At 38.6% G+C, this 26,111-nt stretch overlaps 1 protein-coding gene across 1 annotated transcript in view; it reads right to left on the minus strand.

Annotated features, from left to right (window-relative positions):
- TESK2 (testis associated actin remodelling kinase 2) overlaps nucleotides 1-26,111 on the minus strand; it is an 84,182-nt gene extending 58,071 nt beyond the window's left edge. Inside the window, exons 1-2 of the mRNA XM_042806394.1 lie at nucleotides 25,898-26,111; nucleotides 17,617-17,920 (exon numbers count right to left, since the gene is read on the minus strand). Of these exons, the coding sequence (XP_042662328.1) occupies nucleotides 17,617-17,838 (222 nt within the window). The 5' untranslated portion in view covers nucleotides 17,839-17,920; nucleotides 25,898-26,111. The remainder of the gene's footprint in view (nucleotides 1-17,616; nucleotides 17,921-25,897) is intronic.

Consider the following 26,111-nt stretch of genomic DNA (forward strand, 5'->3'; position numbering starts at 1 on the left):
AGGAGGAAGAAGCAGAACTGGAGGTGGGATGGCGTCTTCTCAAGAGGATAATACCCAATATTACGAATAAAATCAAATACCAGTTTATATATTATGGAACACAATGCTAATCACTTGGAATATACATAAGGCTAATTGTATTCTCTCCTCAGAAGCACTGATGGGAAACATTATTTCTGCAGCAAGAACAGACTACCAGCAGGGAACAGACAGGTCCTATCTTTAAGGTCTCGGTCAAGCTCTGGATCATCTACACAGAGGGTAACTGATAGCTCCTTCTGTACCTACTTACCCGTCAGTCATACCTGAGACAAAATTTGGGTCTATTTTGGCATCCCCTGCCAAAACCCTGCCAAACTGTTTAGTTTTAATCCTTCACGTCCTTTCAGGCCACCTCTGTGCAATGAAAGCATGGAAGTGATGTTTCAACCACCTGACTGCTCCAGAAGGAAAACAAGTAAATATTTTGGAAATATTTTTGATCCAATTAAACATTTGTTTACAAGGCAGTTTGCCTCAGACATATGCCTGTATACTCAACATAAACAGGAATTCATTCATGCAATTCAAACCTTACACTGATGCAACTTGCAGATTGTTGTAAACCTTTTGAAGCTGTTGACATTATTATTAATTAGGGTTCCTTGCATATCTGAGCTAGTAACCTTTCAGCGATGCCTGGATGATCATGTCTCTGCTTAGAAATATTCTGACAATCCTACAGCTGTTTTCACATGCTGCTCTGCACATGCTTCTGGCTTCTCATTCTGCTTACCTATGTGTCTCCATCTCCAAGGTCACAGGAACTAGATATTATCTCCCTGTTTTATTGCTGACAGGCAGTTAAACTGTCCCTCTGCACTCTGATTCTTCTAGGATCAAAGTACTTTGAAAGTACTTTGACCTGGCTATGGCTAGCTGCATGGCCTGCCCACTCACTGTGTCTCCAAACCATGTTCTGATCCCAGACCTTACCCCTTCCTTTAGAAGAAAGCGAGAAGTAGAGAAGTGATGGATCCAGGTACAGAAACAGTAATGTATTTAAAGGAACTCTCGTAATAGTGATTGAGCAGGGCTCACATTCAAAAGAACGAGTCCCTACATAAACGTTGTACCAAGTTCACATAAGAAATATCCTGCAAAGATTGGTGGGTTTAATTTTTAGCTTGCTGCTTAGCTACAAAGTTCTTTATTATTAAGAATACTCTAAATATCATTTAGATAATTATTTATTAAGTCATATAGATATGTCAGGGCTTTCTGAAAATCCAGGCATTTATATGACTTCCACTTTTTGCCAGGACTGAAGAGGAAACCCATTTAAGCAATAGCTGAAATCTAGCCTGATTTCATCTTTCACAAGGTCTTTCTGATCTGTACTAACTGTACCTTTCTAGGTGGCTTGGAATAAGCAACTAAAGAACATTTTCTAGTATCTATGTTATAAATCAGCCAATACAGCTTTGTCCCTAGTTTTTCACTGCACCTTCATTATTTTCCAAATCATCATTATATAGTTGAAAGTATTTTGTCAATGTTCTCTCCCAAAACGCCGTTTAATTGCTTTCCAGTTTTTCCTTACCTTCCCCTCTTCTGGTATCCAGCCTGCTTAATCACATTTATAGATCTTTACTTATTCAGCCTACTACATAAAATCATGTCACCTCTCTAACTCTAGTGCCCACACCAATTCTTTCTTCATTCTTTTACATACCTCAGTCTTCATCTGGCCATTTCACCTTCATCTTTCCTGCCGTATGTCCAAAGTACCATTTCAAAAGCAACCCTCTCTAGTCCAAATGTATGACCACTCCTGAGTCTGCTTCCTGTTTCTGAGCTCGCTGTATTATCCACAAAAATGCTGCGCATATTTTTACTTATACTGGCTCACCAACCTTACATTCACCAATTCAAATATTTCCTCCACATTCAGCCTGCAGTCTTCATGTTAGTGAAATATACAAAAAAGATCAAATAGCTTTTTACTCATCTATGCCACCTTCTATCAATCTCTGTAACAGTCTGTGTCTTCAGCTGATTTTCAACTATCAACTTGTGATGACAAGAGATGAAGACATTACCTTAGTTACCTTTCTAGGCCATTTGCACTAACTAGGCTATATAGCATAACTTTGATTAATGAGTCCACAATAAAGCTAGTGAGACATATAAGATGATAAAAATAATTATTATTAAAAAGGAAAGACTGCATCATAGAACTCCCTACTAGACAACAGGGCAACAGTCCTGAAGGAGACCAACATTTGACTCTGATACAAGACCTCTCCCAAAAACAGCCTACTTCCTTGCTGTGACAGCAGAAGGAATCTTAAAAAAAAAGTTAGGGTCATCTGCAGTTTATTCAAGTCTCACAGTCAAGCCATCAAGTCACCACACTCGTATATGGACATCTATTCATGCCTCGAGGATTAATGTATTAAAAGAATGCCTAAATTCTGTTTGATTGAAGAAAGCTCTCTTTAATTGAGAGGACAAACTTGTTCTTCAGCTCAGATCACACTGTTTGTAAAACTGGGATCTCAAATGTTTTTCTAAACATTAAAATGCACCCACAATCAGATATACATATTCATAGTAGTGATGCCTCTATCAAGTCAAAAATCTCATGTCACTAGGAAAATTTGCAGTGACAAATAGATGCTTAAAGAAATTCATCTGTCCAGATAATAATAAGCTGTTACATTGATGCTAGGGAGTCAGACTGGGTTGTGGTCGTTTTCAGAGTAGTACTATATAATGTCACTATACTCTAACTTCTTGCAGCAAGAAATAAGCCTGCCAAGTGTAACAAAACTTTGCCAAACAAAACTAGTCAGCATGTGTTACAAGAGCTTTAGCACAGGTTCAGAAGACATACAGAAACTATGCACAAAACAACACCCAAAACCTTTTAAAAGCCTGACAGTAATTGTGACTCCACTAATTCCTATTACTAAAACCAGTTGTGAGAAATACACAGAAATAGTTCAAGCCTTTACTATTACCTCTTTAGTACAAAGGCTTGGTGTTGGTCAAAGAAAGATTCTGCTTGGATAACTTAAATAACTTCTACCATCACCAATTCAGCAAAGTAACAAGCTCAAATACTACAGCATATTCCACACCTACAGTCAAATGAATTCTCCAGTTTTTTTGCCAAACTAAAGTGATTTTATAATTAGTGAGACAGCAGTACCATTGATACTTTGTAAGTCCATTTGTGTGTGCCAAAAACCCCTCAATTTTTCTTTTGTATTTTGTTTTTCTTCATTGCCCACTGTAATGTGGAACCAGGGCCCAAAATACAGCATTCATTTATTTTAAACAAACCATTTATTGATAGGAATCTGTGCATATCTCTCTGCTGTTAACTTGATCTCAATCAAATCATAAAGGCAAAAAGAGACTACAGTCTTATTTTGAGAGAAAGCACAAATTAATCAGAAGACTATTGTTCCAGAGTTTGAGATGAAATATAAACAGGCACAGCCCAGGTGGGGAAGTTGACCGATTTTGTAGCCAGTTCAGCAGAATGTAACCATATAAATTTCCCTTTGCAATCCAGAAGGAACATAGACCCATCTCTTACGTACTAGACAAGAAAATGCAGAAGAGTATTGTTATACCACAATCTCAGTATATAGCTCAACTATGTACTTTATACCTGAGTCTAATGTCATAGTCAGGAAAGAAAAAGAGATATTGAGTTTGAAGTATGGAACTGGGAGCTTACTCTTCATTTTTAATGTTAGCTATCATCATGAGCTGTCATCAGCTCATTGAACAGCCCTGGGCATGCTACTTCACTTACTTTCATTCCCTCTTAAACTGTATATATATAATGGAGGTGACATTGCTGTCTACCTGCCAGGGAAACTGCAAGTTTGACATCTGCAAATGACTACTGTAGCATCCAAAGATGCTACATATCTGACATAATCAGATATTGTATCTATGTTCTTATTTTCCTATTTAATTTTTAATACTTACAGTTAAGTATTTCCTGTGTTACTATAGACTTAGTCTGTATGAAAGACAATGGTATTTACATAGTCTGCAGATACTTCTGAAGCAAAACACACTTCAGGCTGAGTTTTCCTGAGATATAATTGCACCTTCAGTCTTTTACAGTATATTAACAGTTTGGTATTGAGCATGCAGTCCCCACACTGTACCAATTATGTCATCATTGCTATTCAAACACATTTGTTGGGTTTGTTTTCAAAATCTGTATGGGAACCTTGAGAGAAAGTTTTATTTTAGGCAGAAATAATTTCCTTACATTTCCTTTATAAATCTTTCAAATAAACATTACCATGCATGAGTAAGGAAACCAATCTTACATTTCAGAATAGAACCCGCTGGCATACAACTATTGGTACTATAATCACAGTTACAGCACCATGACTTGACCACAACCACAAATAGGAAGACAGCAGGGAGTATGAAGGAGCTACATTTTGCTTACTTGAGGATACTTAAGTTTTTATAAATTGCTGCATTTAATAACTTTCAGGCTATAGCCAAAACCAAAAGTTCTAAGTAGTTTCATGTTACTTAAGCCTTCATGGGACTGGTCTTCTTGAGAATTACATTCTCACAAAAAAGAAGCTAATTAAACATACCATGCAATTTCTTATGTGTCTCATCATTGTCAGTAAAGGCTACAAAGCAACAGGAATTGAATTTGCAGGACTTAATTGCAGGCAGCTGATGTGAAAGTTACAAACTGTCACTAGTGACTCAGTGTTAGACACACTGTCAGCTATGGATTAGTTAACAAAGCAATGCTGTCTCAGTATCGATTACTCCAGCGGATGTTTCATAGCTCTGTCCTCTCCTCAACCCCTAATCCAATCCAGAGCAGTGCCTGCTGCTGCCGCTGCCCCACAGCAAGGGCCACGCAGCCACCCCAACGTGCTCGTAAGCTGTGGCGAATGCAGAGCCATCAGGCCAGCCGCCACGGCAACCCCCAGGCACAGGAGGCTCACACAGACAGGAGAAGGGAGTCCCTATAATTTGGATTTGGCCTTAGCACCTACTGGAAACAGGATGTTTTGAATGACTTGCATACAGAATTCCCAACAGCTGGAGCAGCAAAGACTAATAGAAGCCACATCACGCAGGTTTTGGAGATCCTTTCTCTAATTATTACCACTGGCTATTAAGGGGCTATGAGGAAGCATTCCCTATGGATCTGAGACTATAAGGATCTAATTTCTGTTACTGCCATCGATAATCATTTGGATTTCCCATTTTTAGATTTCATATTAGTCAGTAACACATGCATGTGCATTACCACCGCACACATATTCTCCAGACACAGGCAGTGAAATCCATCACAAATATATTTAACTACCCCCTGCTCCTGATACTGGTAAATAAGTGTTCAGAGAGGTGTGTCTCAATGATCTTAAGTGATGCACTCTTATTCTCTGGGCACAGTCATGTTAATATTGGACATATGCCAGCACAGTTATTTGAAGAACAGTAAATCAGCACCTGTCTCTCAGTATCAGCGATGAATGAGCTTACACAAATGTGCATGTTTGCCAGCTGGCAAAATGCAGAAAATCCCAGGGCTGCCAACCCAGCACATCTCCATCCAGAACAGAAAACTAAACAAATCATTTAACTGTGCTTCAGAAATTATTATGGAAAACAAGACAAAAAGCACACAAACATTTCTGTGCCAAGGGAATCTTGCCACCTGCTTTGCCCCTGGGAAACTACACAATGATACTCAGATTGGCACAACTTTTCTTCCTGAAGAAAATCAAAGGCCCAAAGGACTCTGAACTACAGAAGTCACTGTACTGAACACAAAATCCAATGAGGGGTTATCTCTAATTGCAAGGTCCCACTTGTTACAGTATCAGAATGCCTTTCTTACTGTTGATAGAATTTGTGAGCATTCTTTCTAGTTGTGAGGACAACAAAGACTCACCTCAGACATTCAACATATCAGCTGCTCAACAAGAGTTAAATGAGGCCAAGTTTCCAAAGAGATGACAACTACATTTCAAAATGGACAACTTTGCATTCACTTACATTAATTTTTTGGATTGAATATTCTTTTAGCATCAAGTTTGTTTCAGTGATTTTTTTACAGCTTTTTACTGAAGAAGCAAATCCTTCACTTTAAGGGTATAATTACAGTTCTGCCATGTTTTCCAAAGATTTCTTTCTTCAGCAGAGAAGCTGGCTGACCAAACCAGAGAAAGTGAAATGTAGTGTAAGCAAAACTCTTTCCATTGTTTTTTTAATTTGCTTCACTCAATATAGTTTTAGACTTTACTTGTAGTGATGCCAAGTAGGATTGTAGGAAAAAGTATTATCAAAATATGGGTTTGAAAATTTTCTTAAAATTTTTCACCACCACTACAAAAGGCAAGGCTTTCATTAGATCTACTACCTGGTAACAGCTTTTGAGTCACTCCCAGTGTTTCCTCAGCTGATGTTATAAGGTGATTATAACATGCATCTAAGACTTCTATCCAGAAAATAAATAAATAAAATTCAGGACTTATTTTAGATAAGTGTGAACTAGCCCTCCATTCTACTTTGTACTTCAAAGCATTCTCAATTCTGCTAATTGTAAGAGCACCCTGCAAGTCAGAGAGGTAATTCTGAATTTTAATGATACACATGAGTAGGGATGAAGTGAGTATTTTGCCCTGATTGTGAAATCCATAAAGCATAACAACGCAGATGAGGTTTTAATTTCTGTATTAATGATCTGTTGGAGTAAGGCCTATTTATTACGACTACTCCCCATATCCTATGCTCTATAAAAGCATTGGCTAATTAAGTGACAAGGACTAGGATGACAGCAACTTGGCACCTCAATAACCAAAAAAATCATTACCAGGAGAAAGACAACTGTCTGGTTTAGTGGTTACCATACAAATCATCTTAGCAGTTGGCAGAAGGGTTCCAAAATGCTGATACTTCACACATCAGTGTGAGACAATTCAAACTTACAAGACTTCTACTTCGACTAAGAAAGTTCCAGAATGGTGCTTCCTCCTACTCCTTACAGGTATCAGAGTAGAAAGAGACCTTAAGCCTCAAATATCTTGCTTCTGTCATCTTGAGTGAGATGAAAGAGTTTCCTCCACTAGTCAAAGGGAAGATTTTCAGCTTAAAATTGAATCCCATTAAAATCAGAAATGAGGCAGAGGCATGCGTGAACAAGATTTGCTCTCTGTCTTTCTAACAGGCATTACATCACACAGGGAGGGCAGTGACAACTGTAATGGCTCTATCCCACTGCAACAGAATGAAAGAAGAAATTTAGAAGAGGAGCAACACACCACACCTCAGTGATGGAAGATACACGCTGCTCAAATGGGTGTCACTTCTCAGTCACAAGGTACATTCCCGATGTCTAGAAGACCAAATGTTAGATCTGCATAACCAATGTGTAGAATAATCTACCTACTCATTCCCTACTCATTTTCCAACATACAAGGACTTCTTCTGCCATTACGTGTGATAAGCAAAGCCTGAAGTATCTAATTTTGCCTGATGTAGCAACACCAATCTTGAGGAGATAAAACAAACAACCTAACACCTCAGTAAAAAAATAAAATATGTAAAAAAAATAATCTAATTGTCTAGACCATTAGTTTCCAAAATTGGTGACCTTAAACTAGTGGTAGCTCTAAGTTTCTCAACACCCTGCCAAGCTTAATCAAGAACATTTTGAAAAAACAAGATGGTTACAAATATCACCAATGAACCAACAGGAGAAAGAAGACAATTTCTGGTTGGTGATGCTGTTCCCACAGCCATTTAATTTTTAAAAATAAGCACAATTCTTACTACAGCTTCTAGCCATTAGGCCTTATTATGCCTTATATTCCACCACACTGAAGAATACCTTCAAACAACTGTTTTCTCATTGTCAGACTGTTTATGCACTTTAATTACATTTTTTTTATACACCAAACACATTAAGACTGAAGTCATTCAGTGAATCACTTCTCTAGTCATTAAACTGATTTTTATTGTTTATTTTTCCCCATGTGTTGACACTGAGTGTTAAAGTACTCCACCTTTAGAAAAGTCAAATATCCAACATTGAAAAATTATTTAATACATACAACTAGACAGCTTCCTACAAATACTTTATAGGGTAACTAAAGTAAAATACATTTTAAGCCTATCAAATAGACGAGAGATTACACGGTATCCTTGATACTTGTGGGACTAATGTTTTACAAAGTTTTCAAAGAACACCTACATTTATTCAGGCCCCTGATCAGGCTGCTAATTCCAGACTCAAAGAGGATTCTTTCTTAGTGCAAACATTACACTAAATGCTCAAAACAACACATTAGAAAATGAGATAACTCAAACTGAAGCAGTAAGAACAAAGAAAAAGCATGAGATAGATTTGAGGTTTCCTGTGAAATTTCACATTATCAGCTGACTTCTACTTCAGTGCTGCCTTCAGAATATTTTTAATCTGAATACCAGAAATACTTCCTTATGAGTTACGCAGAAAGATATTTTTGTTGTACTTCAAATTTCTAACTTGACTGTGTTACTGTTTTGTTCCTTAAGACAAAATGACAATCATTCTAAATAGAGAAGGTATGAGGAAAGTATATATAGATAACAAAAAGCAAATCTTCCAGATACTTTCTCACTTCATTGATAGATTTTTACCGCCAAGAGCTTCTGCCCTCCCAGCTCAACCAGATGAAGGGGCTATTCATACACACCATCTTCTTTGCAGGAAGTCAGAGCAGCCTAATCTACATCTGGAAGTTTTTCAGTCTCATGTGGCTTATGATGCAACCACTACTCTCTTGCTCAATAAAACTGATTCTTCAGAGATACCTGGGAGTTGGCATCTTCCATTGCAGTAGTCTCTACTATCAGCTTTAAAGAATAGGTTAAGGAGGTGTCTATGCAGAATGACAGAAAGCTGCTTTTGCCCTGGGACAAAAGGACGAAGAGCAAGATGACATGAAGTCTTTTCCAGCCCTATGCTTTTGACTTCACAAATCTATAAAGCAAAGAAAAATACATAAAGAGGTACAGTGTGGTAGGAAGGCCTAAACAGTAATAAAAATGCCAAAGCTTGTCATAAGCAAAACTTGAAGAAAGCAATTATGCCTCCTGGGCAAGAATTAGGGGGGGGGGGGGGGGGGGGGGGGAAGTAAGTGCAATTATCTCCAGTACACTACTAATGACAAGAAGAAAATTCTTGTTACCACGTTAAGTCTAGGGACAAAATACAAGTTCACAACACACCGTGTTAACCAAGTTACGGTTCCATTAACACTAAATCTCATATACAACACCTACCATGAAGAAAAACACCTACACCCAATTAGTCCTCCTATCTTCCTCTACATAAAAAACACACAAGCATTCTGCTCAGTTAAGTGATTTTATGGAGATATTAATGTCACCTTGAAGAATGTAATGTTGGCCTAAAGTCTGGTGACAAAGCAATTAAACTGTTCAAAAGCAAAAGCCAGGGTTGTACTCAGAGCCAAATTCATCTCTTAGTTTGATATTAACAAAGAAATTAACTTTTTCCTGTTGTCAGTGTTTATGTTGAGTTTTGAAGTAATAATCAAAAGGGTAGATCAGGTTTATGAAAAGTTTGTCTCCAGTTGGAATACCCAGAATCTCCTTGATTTATGTAGACGTTTAACCCCTTCCTCCCTAAAACAAATAGTGGAGAAGGCATTGGTTTGACAGTCCTGAAGACTGACACCCCATTTATATGGCAAACAGGTGAACACAGAGCAGACAGTAAGAACTTGCTTGTGGAGTCCTAGGAGTTTGCTGGGGCCTTGTCCTGCAGGAAGGAGCTCCTTACCAGTTCTATTCTTGGACATCCTGCAAAGACTGGCAATAATGCACAGATTCACATTTAGATTTAAAACACATTGACAGTTCAAATATTGCAGTGCCTGCTTATCTGTCAAAACCAAAGTTAATAAAGATTCCAGATCTGGAAAGTGCTGTCTACAAACTCTGAGCCACTGGTTTCCAACACCTTCTCCAGTGTGATTTTGCTGGGTGCCAGCTGAAAACCAAGCAGCAACTCCCTTGCCTTGAATTCAGATTCTCTTGCCCTTTTTTCTGCACCTTTTCCATGTCCTTTTTGCAGTCATCCTCTCCTTTTAATTTGTATTGGAATACCATTCTCTGCATGCTCATTTATAAAAGTACTCGAATATCTCCTTCCCTCCTTCCACACATTCACAGACATTTTGCTCTTGGAAGAGGGCCTCCCTTAACATGATATATCACTAAATGCCAGAGGAAAACTGAACCCTCTGTCAGTAATGAGTTGCTAGTAGAGTCAATAAGCAAATAGACAGGACCAGCTGTAGAAACAATTCAAACTGGGAAGTTCTAGCTATAAAAGGACAGTTTGAAATAAATAAACAAACAAACAAATAAAAAAAATAATAATAATAATAATATGGCCTGAATATACCAAAGGAGGTTCTATAATCTTCTGTAATGGAAGTTTAAAGAACAGGCCAAAAATAGCTGCCAAGAACTGATCACATATACTTAAGCCTGGCTCAGCTAAGGATACTGTAGTAGTTCTCATAACATCCTTTCCTAGCTTTACATCAATTTTAAAATTATGTTATAAAATTTACTAAGCTAATTGTATAAATGCTTTACAATAGCAATATACATACATGAACACACAGACTTCTGTAAGACATCTGACTTCATGCTATAATAACCCACTACAACTAGATTAAAGACTAGCTAATGATACTTCAAGATACAACTGTATGTGAAAAAGCAGCATAAGATAGGGAAGTCTTTTACTGAGTTTCCAGAGGAACTAAACTAGGCCTCCTGTTACTGAATATTCTGCATTCACTTCTAGCTCATTGAAGATGACACTTGGAAATATACGAAACTTCTAAGTTTGTAGTATTACCCTGTTCACATTATTTCACCAAGTAGTGAAGGCCACTTCATATCTTAGGTCTATATGAGCAAAAATTAACATACTCAAATGAAAAACTTGACTACAAACAAGGACTGAAGGCTACGGAAGACCCACACCCAAACTTAAACTTAAGGTACTAATGTGCTATGATAACAAGTGGCATGCGTTACAAAGGAGTATGACACAGAGCAAAAGGAGTTTCTACACGTCATTGTTAAGAACAAAACTAGAGCATTCTGAGTTAGGCTGTCCAATTTAAAAGATATTGGAAAAGAAGTTGAAAAGACTTAAACTGATATTGCAAAAACTAGGTCATTCCCAAATTGGGGGTGGGACAGGAAAAAAAACAGAAATTGCAACTACTTAACACACCAAAATTGTCAAAACCTAACTTGATACTGTACATCAAGTTCTATAGGGAGGAAAGAAGAGGTATTAAAAAGATGCTGGTCCAGCCAAAACAATACAAAAAACATCTGAGTAGACAAGCAGGTGCAAAGACTTCAAGTTAGGTATGAATTTAAAACTGTGAGATTACACACTGAGCACTGGTATCCATGATATTTCGAGGTCTTCAGAACTGAATTAAAAAAAAAAAAAAACAAAACAACAAAAAGCCAGGAGGGGGGAGGTATACCTGTGTTGTATGTGGTGTCACTATATGCTGTAGACAAAATACCAGTTACTGGTAAAATGTAATGACCTTTGATTATGTGTCAATGTGTGTATCGGTGACCTAATAACTCTTCCAAGCCTTGTTTGAGAAGCCCATAAATGCCTTTATGTTTAAACATATAGTTTAACCATGAGACATAACGGGCAAAGTATGACATGAAAACAAATATTCATGCCAACCTAGACAAATACTTTTTTTCTGGTCAAGTGACCTGTCTATTCTCAGAACTTTTGTGTCTATAGTCCTATGAGTTAGTCCCTCACTCTATTGTACAGTTCTTACTCTGCACTGTTTATTCTCATTAGCAAGTTCTGTCAAACCTAGGTCACACACACACACACAAAAAGGTTCTCAATGAGTCACTTTGGGAAAGCCAGATCAGTAGTATCTCTCAGATCTACCACAGTCAAACATTCCAGAGATCAAGTCTATCAGCATGAAAATGTGTGAGAGACATAGTATCATAAATGATACAAGACATAAGTGATACTAGATAGTATACATTAGAGGTAACAGAACTACCAGTTTTATCCTAAGTACATTACAAATATTTAAAAAAAAAAAAATTATGTGTTCCTCACACTACCTCTAAGCATAACTCCACATCACCCCTGTTTCTCCTTTCACATTAGACAGCTGGATGCTGCTTATCTTTAAGGCACCTTGAAGACATTAAATAAATATGAGAAACAGGATCCTAGTCTCAGGTACACAGTAGATATTTATACAAGCACATCTTCTCTGATCAGTCAGCACTTTTGAAACTCAGAGCACAAATTTGATGATACAAAATCAAGACTAACAACTAATTGCCAAATTGAGGACCACTGTTCCAGGGTTCAAAAAGGAGGCCTTACAGCATAAGAACATACAGCATGAATATCTTGAGGATACAGACCCATTTGCACCCACTGCTCCTCTTGTTAAGTCAACCAAAAGTACACTGCCCTCTCTTTGTATTCAGACTTGGCCTTGCACTTGGATAGTGCTAGTTTCATAGGCTATGGAGTCCATAATACATCACAGAATGGCACTGACTATTTTCAGCATTTGTTTCTCAAGGGTATTCACGTCATATCAGCACTACGAGTCATTGTACCTTGGTTTTCATACAGCTTCAATGCATCTTACAAGACATCTTCATAAATAAGACAGACAAATGTGATCTGGAAGGAACTACTATAAAGCAGGAATGTAAAATCATAACGAAAAGCATAGCTGGTAGTTCACAAGTAAACTGGTAAGATTATCTAGTAGGACTTTTGAGGAATCTGCCTGAAGTTAATCCAGGAAGTGAAGGAAGGCCAAGCACTTCTGAGACAGTATTAGAATTCAAAGTGATCTTGAAAAATTAAGAAATGCTTGAAGGGGGGCAACATGGGGGTGAGGGGAGGGGCGGGAGGGGGGGGAAAAAGGTAGCATTATTTAACACAGTAGGGATTACTAGGTAAAATCTGCTTCACAGGTGCAAAAATGGGAAAACTGTGTAGCCAGAAGTTCTGCATAAATGATCTCAAGTTATGGGAGATCATAAACAGAGTGCTTAGTGCTTGGTGCTGTCAGTAAGTATGCTGAAATGGGAGGACTGATTTCCATCTCAAAATTTTTCTTTGGAGACACCCATGCTCTGCTGCTTAATATTTCAGCTCTAAAAGGCAGTTTATTTTGCATTACATCTTATACATCTCATATTCATAGGCTCATCTTTGACCATCCATCATTAAACAACCATTTCATTAACTGATCTTTTTTAAGGTATTATGCACCTTTTCCACTGCTCACATGAATAACCTTCCTAGGTGTATGCTTAAGATACTCTAAGCAATATGTCAGTATAGTTAGTATTTCATAAGATGGAATTCTTTTTCTCTGATGACTGATTCTGAATAATAAATCTCTTGACTCCTACAAGGTTAAAAGCAGTCTGAAGTGGTGAAGACTGTGGCCTTGTTGACTTAAGTTCTGTCTTCAAATCTGATCTCTGCCTGTCCCAAAAATAATCTTTGGAAGGCTGCACTAGCTTTAGCAGTTTTGTCAGAGCATGCTCCCTGACAAAGAGAAACTATTTTTCTCCCTCTTATGTTAACTCTCTAGCTATTGGGGAGGAGGAAGCTTTCAACCGTTAAGCCCATTAGGTGTCCCTGTACTACAGAACCAATCAGTGACCCAAACATAAAGGTTTTCTTCCTCTTGAATTACTTTCTGATAGTACTGCTAATTAGATGGCTAGGTGTATTTAAGACAGCAGAACTGTCCACAGTGAAACAACTACTTTAGCATCCAGAACTGCCCAAGTCAAAACCATTAATTCTTCCCTGGATATCAAAAGACTTCACCATTCTTCAGCCATCAAAACTCTCAAACACCCCAGTGACCACACCTGTACAGCAACACAACCTTCCCAACATGCAAACACACATGACACTGAATTTGCACAATTCTATATTGGACCAATGATGCCTGTTTTCATGTCTACATGAATAATAAACTACAAAAAAGATCATTTTTAACATTCAGCCAAAGTGTCAAAGTATTTCCAGTCTCAAAACTTCATCTACAGAATGCAGAGGCAACAAGAACTCCCGAAGGAATTTTACATCAACTTGCATACTTACTACTGACTTTGAACTTGAAGGCATATTTGAATAGAAGATGATCCTGGATTTTAGTCTGACTGCTGTTCCAACACACACATTTTATAATGAATAGTTTCTATTTCCTAATACGCTATTTAGTTTCAGTATGATGCTTATCTCCCCACAATTACTTATGGCTCCATCAGCCCTTACTGGTCTTCCCAGCTAGGAATTTAAAGGTTTGGGATCATGGCTAGGCATTGCTCATTTATATAAACAGTCTTTGCCTAGCTCAATCTTAAAAGCAAACCTCAGTGTGCTGCACTTGCCATTGAAAATTAGAACAGGCACTAGTCAGGCAGCTGCTTCAAAATGTATTGCTAATAGTTTGACAAAATTCAGTTTTTCTAAACTAGTTTCTACAACAGTATTCAGGTGAACATGAATTTGAAGCGTTACAGGGATGGGTAACCAACTCAAAATGCTAGTTTAATACTTTATGCTGAATAAACCATGAACTTTAATTTGTATATGAATAAAGGTGCACTAGAAATGCTAAAAGATCATTCATAGCACATATGACCATTAATATATACATATAAACTGTAATGTAGTCCTATTCCCAAGTTAAGAGAAGGAAACTTCTATCCACTGTGATATACTTTATTTAAAAAGGAGTTTCCACAGAAAAGGATGGAGGGGAAGAAATCACAGAAAACAATTGTCAGTTACATAGCAAAACAAAAATCCCAAACCCTCAAAACAGTCCAATGAGTGAACCCAATGTATAATACAACACAACAGACAAATACAAAATTGAAATGGCTCTGCTGACATCAGGTTTTTTTGAGACATCTTTGCTAGTTTAAAGGGAAGGCTTCATTGCTCTTGTAAAGTTACTTATTCAGTAAATCTAGAACTATCCTGGATTTTTCTTGAGTTCAGTCATTCAGCTGGGAGCCTGCAGATCAGACTGAACTGTGTCAAACCATGAGTCTCTCCTTCCTGGAAGCACATCAAAGTTCTTGCATGAAATCTGATCATCAGCACAGTAGGATTAATGACAGAGGTGGTCAGGCTGATAAACTAGCAGAACAGAAACCTGCTTAAATGAGTATGGAACCGCATCTAAGATAAGGTCATAATGCATTCTCACCCCTTTGTGCCAAAACTGAAGAGAGACCTTGTTTGAAACTGATGTGAAAGAAAAGGTTTTATCGCTCATTGTCTCCCTGCAGGAGGTCTGTGGTTGTTTCTGGGAAAACAGACACTAGATACTCAGACTACTACCACTGCCCTCTTAGAGTAATGCCACTGACTGCAGACTGACACCATGTGATGTCTAGTTTAGCTTACTGAAAGTGAAATGTCAGGGGAAGATTTTTAAAATTAGCAGATTATTTATGCACAGGAAGGTAAATTGGATATCAGGGATTTCTCCCAATCAACAAATTCTCAAACAGCTGTTTAACTCTGTATGCCACTACCTGACTAAACCCAGTGCTCTCCTAAAATAAGATATTCTTTATTAATCAATTACTATGAATGCTGGAAATTCACCTTTACTTTTAGGCACTTTTTCCCCGCCTTTGTTTCCTAATGGTTATCAATACCATACCTTTCTGCTGGATATGCAAGCACCTTGCTTTAGGGAGCTTCTCCATGATGTTCCCCACCAATACATGGTATAATATTATAGCTATTTCACCTAATAAATCTGTTCACAAAGAATGTAGCTATTCAACTACAAAACTTGTTGAAGTCCTAACATAAATATGATTGGCAATACCACTGTAGGATAAATTCATAACCTAAATACCGGAAAATTCAAGTATTAAAGAGGGCTAAATCCTGAATTTACGGAATAGGAAAAGCCACAATGTCTAATCAGCAATACTGAGATAAACCTAAGACAAAACTACTCCAAAACATGAATTCTGAAATTCACACAAACAAACCAAGGTCTGTTATTCCCCAGATACTTAGAGATGACCCAAGTCTGTTGATATCCTTATATACTTCACAGCAGCTTCACCATAAAAGCTGTAAAGATGAGTTCCAGTGGCACATAGAACTTCAAAAGCCAGGTCATTTCACATTAAGAAATGTCTGGATACAAAGACAGTTGCTACAAAATGCATTACAGAAAGTTCTCCAAACAGGAAAATAATAAGAAACAAAAACAAAACCTTGTTTTAAATTGGTATACAAGCTAGCTTTATAAAAAGCTGACCTGTCCCAAGTATCCTACATACCACAAATAAAATCCTTAATGTCTACCCAACTGAAATAATTCAAAACTTGAGCTAGTGGAAATTAAATTTCATCTATCTAGCTAAACAGGAAAACTTCTGTGGAGTGACTTGCCTTTACACAAGAGAAGATATGTATATAGAGATGTGAATGTCTTTGGGTATTAAAACAACATAATTTTAGATTTATAATTCGCATATCTATTCACAGCAATAAAGCTGGATAAGAGGGTTTTGAGTTTAACTTGTTAACGAAAAGACCACATCAAGTGTCATGGAATTGCTATAATATACTATGAGATAAAGTTTTCTGGCATTTCACTGAAATTGAAGTAATTTGGAGGGTGACTTTAAATGAAGTCAGGAACTAGGACAAGGAATCAAATTATTTTTACAATGCCTGAAAGCCTAGAAGTCAACTCAATGTCCTATTCCTCTACAATAAACTTTACCAGAATAGTCACAACAGCAGAAATATCACCAGCACTATAAAACTGGCATTGCCTGTAGGATTTCACAAATTGCTTCACAAAGATCTTACCCACTTCCCAGATTCATAGTAGCAAGTAACTGACATCAGCCTCTCTCATTCATACTATTTACTTCAGACCAAGCTCTGTCATGGCATAACAAGCAGCAAAGGAAACAGAGAAGAGCAGCTAATTGTATTGTAACTTCAGTGCAATAAATTTTGTGGTTTCAAATTCAGTAATCGTGTAGATCTCCTAACCCATGCATCGAGTGTTGGGAGGCAAAGACTATCAAAGGAATGAGTACAATCCCACAAAACTAATAAACTAGCTAAATTAAAGACATTCACTCTTACATATGAGAGAACCAATAGTCATTGGTGTTTAATACTCTGCATAAAAGCAAAAATATATAGCAGAGACCAAAAAAATAAACCATTTTTTTAAGCTATTACTATTTCACCCAAACAGCCTCTGCAACTCCCCAAATAAATTACAAGTAATAAAAACAGCTGGAAGAGTGGCAGAGGAAGTATTTGAGATCTGCAAGTTCTTCATCACTCACTCATCCTGAGTAAAGCAAACACAAGAATTAACGGTTGACTCCAGTGAAAAGTACTTCTCCTGATACTCTCGTACTTTCTCAGCATCAAACATGAAGCACACAACACAGAGAAAAGAACTAAATGCATACCTTGAACACCTCAGAGAAGAAACCGGAGCCAATTTTCTCAAACGTGAAGTCATCAAGACGAGTAAGTCTGGAAAAGGCACTTATCAGGGCTCTGTATGAAGAGGTACAAACTCTTCCTAATTGGGATGCAGTCCCTTCTCCTCCAGTGCCACCGTCAAACTCTTCAGCACGCTCTAAGCGTGGTGGAAATCCTGCTATTGAATTCCTTTTGCTTCGGTCCATTTTGAAAACAAGGTTTTATTTTGCTAAGGGAAGACTTCTCACATCTTAGGTAATTTGTTGTCTTCTCTATTCTTGTTGGATCCTGAAATACAAGAAATTGAGATTACCATTACTGTAAACATATCTAATAAATTTGACAGGGCTCCAGCACAGCTTACACCGGTTTAAGGGAATAAGAAAAAAGCAGAAGATACCTGAGTAGGAACATGAAAAAACAAAGAAGAAAAAAAAACCACCACAACCAACCACACAGCATCATCAGTAAAGACAGACAATCCAATTAACTTCTCCTTTAGATTCATGGAAATACCCTATGCTCTGGCTATTACAAGATTAATAGGTTTGGAACACAGAATTTAACTGGTAACAACTTACATTTCGCCCCTGCCATCCCCTTCCTTTTTACTTAAGTTATGGTTGCTAAAGCAAGCAACTAAGCAGGAGGAAACCCACAAAATGTAACGTTCTATTCTACTTCAGTAGCAGTTGGTGACCAATCCACTGCTATTGCAAGAAACCATTTTACATTAGGGACTGAACGAAGGATCTCCAGCTATAAAAAACAGATCAACTTTCAGTTGACGTAAGGAAAAATATTAGCTGTCAATAACAGTAGCTGTTATTTTAAAACTTCTGGTTTTAAAGCTTTCACCTATGAGTGTTCCAGGACCAATTCCTTAACTGGTAGGAACACAAGTTTAAATCCACTAAAGATCTAGACCCCAAATTTATAAAAACATCAACAATCCTCAAACAAAAACAAAGTATTCTTACAAGAAACTGCCAGAACAATTCTCCCCACAACCACATTTTTTGAAGCTATATTAATTTCAGTTCAACTGAAAACACAGGAAACAAGCTCCATTTGCCAAGAAAATTAAAAAAAAAAAAAAAAAAGGAAAAAAACAACAGTCAGGGAATTTTTTCTTTTTAAGAGGATGATGAAGTAATTGGGATGACTCTGGAGCCCATCAAATTCAGCTTGGACTGATAGACTTGACAGGTGGCCTAATTTTTTTTTTTTTCTTTAAACCTTAGACTCAGGAGGTTATTCATCTTTTCCACACTTAACTGTTCATTTATAGCAATTTGGTGAACCCCTACAAAACCTGAGCAAAGCAAGCAGTCACAAAGAGGACAGATTTTTCTCTCTCTCCCCCTGCCCTGCCCTCCTTGAGAGTGAAAGAAAAACTGGAGTGACGGGAAGGAAACAATAAAATAAAATTTTTAAATGGTGGACAAACTAATCACAAAGCAGGGATCAGGCCAGGCAATTATACTTCTATTATACACAGATGTACAGAACCTGACCAGTACACTAAATTTGAAGAGCGTCTCAAAAACAGAGGCATACCAGCTGTCATCTAAATATACAGCAATGCTGTTATACCCATGTTTTGCATGTTGTGTATCTTTCAGAGATGCTCTGTGCCAACACATCAGAAAAACACATAATCCTTCCCTGCCTTCAGTAGTAAGCTCTGTTGAACGTGTGGAATTAATTTGATGTTGTCCTCTCCAAAAAAGGGGGGGGGGGGGGGAAAAACACACCACCACACACACAAAAAAAACTTCTATATTTTTCAAGTGTGTTTATTTCAAACATCTTAACACATACATCTCTAAATGTATCTCAGTGTGTATAGGAAAGTCTTACCAGGGCCTGATTAAGAAAATTTAATCTCTACCAAATCCCACATCATGGTATTCCTACAGAATTTTATATGCAGACTCCTACAGGAATGAGCTTACTACACTTTTCAGATGATAGTACTACATAGTCTACTGTTATGGTGTGGCCAACTGCCACACAGAAGATCAGGATCCAATTTCTGACCTCATATTCTTGCCCCATGAGCCTTGAGGGTCTGGAAATGGTACAGAAGCACCATGGGAAGATAAAGCCTGTTATAGCTCTCCAGATGAGAAAAATAGCCCAGAAAAACCTCCTCAGCTATAGGGAAGATGCCCAGGAATTTTCAAGGCATGCTTAAATAATTCCTTTTGATCTGAAAGGGACAATCATTTGGTTAATTTTCAAGGAGATAAAGAAAGAACTGTCTATTGAAGGAGGATAGACAGGAAACCATGGTGTTAACAATTCATTTTCTGGAACAGGAGGTGCAAGGATCTTTGGAGACTGAACAGAAAACCTGCTGTAATTGAAGAAACAACTTTTTAGAACTTTTTTGCATCAGAGTAGTACTCACATACCCTTGACACTTTCCAAGGAAAGGAGCAAGTATCTGTCCCCTTTGCAGTCTGACACTCCAGTATCACAGCAATGACATGTGAAGTAGACCCTGGATATTGCAGACACCCCTGCTAAATCTAGTGAAACAACACATGCACATTACAGCCCAGCAAACTAAAACAACTTGTAAAGCAGGACTGTAAGTTTAAGTTTTCAGGCAGAGCAAGACACATGCAAAAACAAAATAGGGAAGACTGTGGTTTTCTTAACTAAAGGAAGACACCAAGTTAGGTAAGTGGTCTTCAACAGGAGGAAAATCCTAACTCTGTTTTTTAAGTATCCAGATACCATTAACAAAAAATCAGCTCTCAATATAGTCTCTCAATCTATTTAACACACACACACACACAAATCTCCCTCACACATACACATCCTTCTGATTGAAATCACATGGTGAACTTTGCAAAACTCTATACAAATCCCACAATGAAAGAAGAGATTCTAAGTACTTCACACAACATAAACCCCAAAAGGCTTTGCCATCTGGATTCCCAAGTAACCCGTTCCTTCACTTTTGCCTGCTAGACTTTGCCTTCTTTCCAGACAGCTACATGAAATCCTTGGAAATTATTAGGATAGAGCTCCATTTATCTAGTATTCTGCCCAGGACTGCATACACAGAATTAGAGGAAAATTTCAAGTGGGCACAACTCCAAGTGGGCCTCCTGTCATTTTGGCCAATTACATACACTAATGATCACGTTCTCAATGAAATCAACCAAGGTTTAATTGACTGTCAAGTCAGTCTGAGGTACTTTAATTTATTACCTTGTATGGTTAATTAAAGTGCACTGAACAGAATCCAAGACTATCCAGCAAATCCTGCAACCAACTAAAAGGTTGTTGGGTGGTTTTCTTCCTATTAAAGTTCATCTTAAAAACTCTTAAGCTGCGCTCAACAGCCAGTTTAAAAAAAGACACTAAACACTCTAAAAAAACATTCCCCCAATAAACTCTCAGCTGTCAAACATCCTTACACAAGAATGCACCCCACTCTACCAAGACAAAAATAATTCAGAAATACACCTCCCAAAGTGCATATCTGACCTACTCATCCATTTATTACATTACTGAATTTCAGAATGTTTCATACCATACCACATTTTAATTTATTGGCTAAAAAAAAAAAAAAAACTTAAAAAAAAAAGTTAATACTATATTAAGATCAGCTTCTCCACTGCATGAATGCATTGATATTTTAATTGTAGAAATTACTATAAACACAAATACTATCAGCATTTATTTGGTTAATTAGAGGTTTGGCTTTCAGAACCAATGCCTAAGCCTGAAAATATTTAAAGATGGAAATCCCACAATAACACATCAAGTTATACAACACACATCAATGTAAAACTAACAGGTGACATATATAGGCCAATACTTAACATTTTATACTTCATAGACATAGAAATGTGTAAGGCTTCTCAACTTTAGCAGCATGTCTTTAATACCTCAGGGCATAAAACAAGATCCTTCAACAAAACATTTCAATTCATTACCAAGACATTTTCTGTCCGCAGTATCTTTATAAATATGTGCATATTTGCACTCAAATGTCAAACTCACAATTTCTTAAAAGATGGCCTTAACAACAACAACCATTTTTAGACACAGAAGACTGTCGCTAGGCATTCAGCCTGGAAAGCAATAAATCTGGTGGATGCATGTTATTAATTTGAAAAGGTTTTCTGAAGAACAAGATGCCAAAGCTTTGACATAAGTCATTTGCCAAGTGTTAACTATTTAAACTCATAGTCTGATGTAGCTTCAAAACCCAGCACTATGAAAACATGAAGGAATTATGCTGGCAAATATCACTCAACAAAGTAATAACTTAGGGGGGAGGGAGAGGAAGAATTCACTGTAGTAATGTGCAAATTTCAGAAAAGCTTCAAAGGAATGTAAAGAACAAAATCTTCCAAAGACTGAATTGACTTTGAGATCATTAGCCTGGAAAAGAAAAAAAAACAATAAAATAAGTTTGGAAATGAAACACAAGAAATCAAACTAAACAGGTAAAGAGAACCAGGCATTCCACAATTTTACTCTCAACTGCTGTCATCCTCTTTCCTAACAGAGGGAAGTTCCTTGGTTTGTCCATAACTTAACTTCTTGTCTTTGGGAGAAAGATAATATCAAGTATTTACTGACAAGGTAGCTACAAGTACCAGAGCTTGCACTATGTTTGGCCCAGCTCATCCTGAAGCTGACGTCTTCTTGACTACTTTTACAGGGTAAATCTTAGGGTCCAGTTTATAGTCTTAGTTACAACTGCACTCAAACGTGAAAATCTCAACATTTTCTATTTTCATTTAGGTAACATTTTGCTTTAATTTCAGCTCCCCTGTAGGGGATAATTCCTAGCTCTAGCCAGTACTGTCATAGCATAAAACTTCCCACAACTAAGGCTGACATTCCTCAGAAGAGACCTGCATTAGCCCTGCTATACCACTGGAAGTCTGCTAAACTGCATCGTGGTTTTGTAATGCAAACAAACCTCCACAAGAGGCGAAGCTGAAACAAACAGCTCATTTATTTTGTGACTGTAGCCAAGTTTGAAACCAGTAAGAGAGACTAGCCATTAACTTACTGAAGAGCTCAGGATTCAAGGCCAAGGTTGTAGGTTTAAAAATATTTGCATCAAGCATTGGCATAAATTCTGGTACTTATTTGGAAGGCAAATATAACTGGTGGGGGGAGGGGGGAGAAATACTAAAAATCCACAAACAAACAGAAAACCACCTGATGCTTATGCCCACAGTATAATTGCCAACATTTTCTAGGGTCCAATTCTAACACAAAACTAAACCTCTACAGAAGGACCTTGCAAAAGTTCATTCCTCTCCTAGCCTGGTTTTAGTCACTCCAATCCACAGAGCATCATTAGAGTGAGATAATCACTCAAGTAGATCACATACAATACACAACTGCTGCTTCAAATGGATAATTTTAATATATTATGTTTGCCTAACAAAACAGAGCTCAGTAAAGACACTGAGAAGCAGCTCATGCCTTCCAGGTGTCAGCAGGCTGACATTTGCTTAGCTCTTGAGAAAAAGAAAGGGAATCAAAGCCTTGCGATACCAACAGGTATTGTAACTTCTCAGTCATCAAGGAATTTCCCCCTCAGCCTCTCCGCCAGGTTTATGACTGAGGGCTGACAGCTCTGTTAGCACTGGTGGGGCGTTCACAGGAGACGGGAAGCAACTTTCTGTTGTTTCAGTGCAGCCAGTGAGACAATTCAGTACAGCAAAGGCAAGAAAAGAGAACAAGAACACTTGAAAGAGGGATGAAGATAAAGTCAGCAGGCTGAATTTCGTATCTGACTGACCTCTCTTGGACACAATCTTACATCTATTCTTCAAACAAGGCAGTCAAGATTTGTATTTTCCAGCTAAAATTATCATCTCCACAAATATATAAAACATATTCTGTAACCTACCCTTAAAATATAGCTGAAACACCAGTCCGTGTTACTGGTTTCATGTTATGGTGAAACACCTAGGTACCAACTGCACAAACAGAACAGTAACACAGTCTCATCTAATTTATTTACAAATTTTCAAAGTGAAAACAGGGCTTCCCGTATCTGTTGTTGTTAAGGTACTGGAGACACGGGGAGTCTGCTGGTATTTACATGACAATCTGAAGCACCCTGGGTACCAAGAGGAAACGCCTAACTCACAGTTTGTGAGCCACAGACCTGGAGCATACAAAGTCAGACTTCAAAAGCAAAGTTCTCTCAACTAACTCCACTCCTGGTTGGAAGAGCTATTACAGTTCTCCAGTTCAACCCATGGGACAATCATATCAAAAAGTGGCTTAGCCACTATGAGAAATGTGTTCAAATAATGGAAAAGTGACAGGACCATATGAAAAGAAGCTTACTATCTAAGTCAGAAAGAGGACTTGGCAACAGACAACAGATGGAGCCAGCGCGATCCAGTTGCTGATTATTAGATGTACTAAGTGATAAATACACCACTTCAAATGAATACATTAGGGAACTAATAAGCAGGAAAAGCGCTTAAAAAAAGTATGAACACTGACCTTCTCTGATCTTGCCTAGAAGAGCACTTATTTTTGTGCCAGGCTGCAAGATACCATGCTGCAAGGGTACAATAAAAAGCTTTGCCATTGTGCAAACGCATGGTTCTTGGCTACAGGAAGAATATAGAAAGACAACTCATGATGCAAGGGAACCACAAGCTTCATTCTCTTCTGCAGCAGGCAGAGAAGCAACAATCCCCTCCTTTAACTCTGCATTTCCTTCATGAATTTGTGAATTCATTTGCATAAATAATTACAATGGCAAAAGCAAATAAATAGCATTGGATAGTCTAACTAGGCTGCAGCAGGCCTATACCACCAGAACACCTCATTTGGACCATCTTTCTCTTTCCAGAGTCACAAAAATATTAAGCACTGAGGCAAGGATTGCTCCATCCCCATCTCCTGCTCTGCCCCCACTGCCAGCTGTTCATCCTAATGAAACAGCACAAAACAAATTCCAAGCAAAAAACATAGGAGAGCACATACTTGCAAGCAGGTACAGGGAACAGACCCCTTTGCCTTCAGTTCAAGCTACTCATGTTTTGCATACAAGTTTTACACGAAGACAAACCAAAATGGACAATGGAATCACACAGCCGTGTCTACAGTTGTACAGTTGTAAAGTATACTTCTGCAAGAGTCAGAAAATGACATTTTTATTGGCCTATCAGGATATGGTATGCAACAATAATTTCCAAAGATGATGACTAAATGGAAAGGTTTATGGCTAGTCCACTGGGCATATCAGAGCTTCTCATAAAAAAAAAAAAGAGTCTTATCTTAGGTTGTAAATTCCACTGCCTAATTAAGCCCATAGAAGCGTAAGTCTGTTGATTTTGCAGACAAGAAAATATGCTAGAATTCTGATCTTTGCTAAAAACAAAATTAATTAATTTCAGTTGAAGTATAAAGGTTTCTCATAAATTAGCCTACATATTACCTGCAAGTCTTTTTTTAGGGGGAAACACATAAAGATATTAACTTAAATAAAATTTAATATTTAATTAGGTACTCTTGAAATTTTAGCTTTCAACTACCAGGGCACCACCTATCAGAATAGCCAAGTGGGAAGTCCCCCATACCTAAAGCAAATACAGTTCCCACCTTCAAAGGAATGCAACATTAAGAGCGATCATCTGCATTTATACAGCACCTTTCATCCGAAGCCCATAAAGGAAACATATATGCACATACAGCTGAACAGCCGAGCCTGTCATTAAAACATGATTCATGTATTCTTACAGGGTAGCACTTAAAATAGCAAGAGCCGAGCCAAGCTTTCACACTTCTTGGCAAAGCAACCGTTTTCAAGGCAATCCTCATGTGGTTGGGCAAAGATCCTACCCGCCTTCAGCCAGACCCTTGCCCCCGGACCAGGACACGGGTTTCTGCAGCCGGCTTTCCCCTCAGCAGCCGCTCCCCCCTCACGCCTCGCCCCCGGGCCGAACGCAGCCCCTTCACCCACCTTGCTCACCGAAACGCACCCCCCCGGGGCCGGAGGCGGGGGGGAGCGGCGGGACTCCGCCGGCTGCCCCTTCCCCCCCGCTGGAAAGGTGCCCTTCTCCGGAGCGGCTCCTCTTCCCCCCTCTAACCGCCTGTGGTGGGTGTCCGTCGGTCGGTCCGTCCGTCCGTCCCCCCCGCAGGGACCTGCCCCTCGCTGGTTACCCCGGAGAAACGCGCCCCCCCGCTCGTCGCGCGCTGCCCCCCCCCCCCCCCCGCCCAACCGCCGCGAGCGCGCGCGCCGGCCGTTACCTGAGCGGCGGCGCCAGCAGGGCCCGGCGAGCGGCGCGGGCTCTCGTGGCCGCATATCCCACCCGCCGCCAACCCCCGGCCCACGCCTCAGCAAGCCGGCGAGGATCCGTCCCTCCGCTGAGACAAGCGAGGGGGCCCCATGTGAGGACGACAGCCCAGCTGCGGGACCCGGGGCCGTGATCGCCACAGCTCCTCCTCCTCCCCCCGACCTCCG

The sequence above is a fragment of the Tyto alba genome, unplaced genomic scaffold (assembly GCF_018691265.1).
Source record: "Tyto alba isolate M040663 unplaced genomic scaffold, T.alba_DEE_v4.0 Super-Scaffold_1000006, whole genome shotgun sequence".
Lineage (NCBI taxonomy): Eukaryota > Metazoa > Chordata > Aves > Strigiformes > Tytonidae > Tyto > Tyto alba.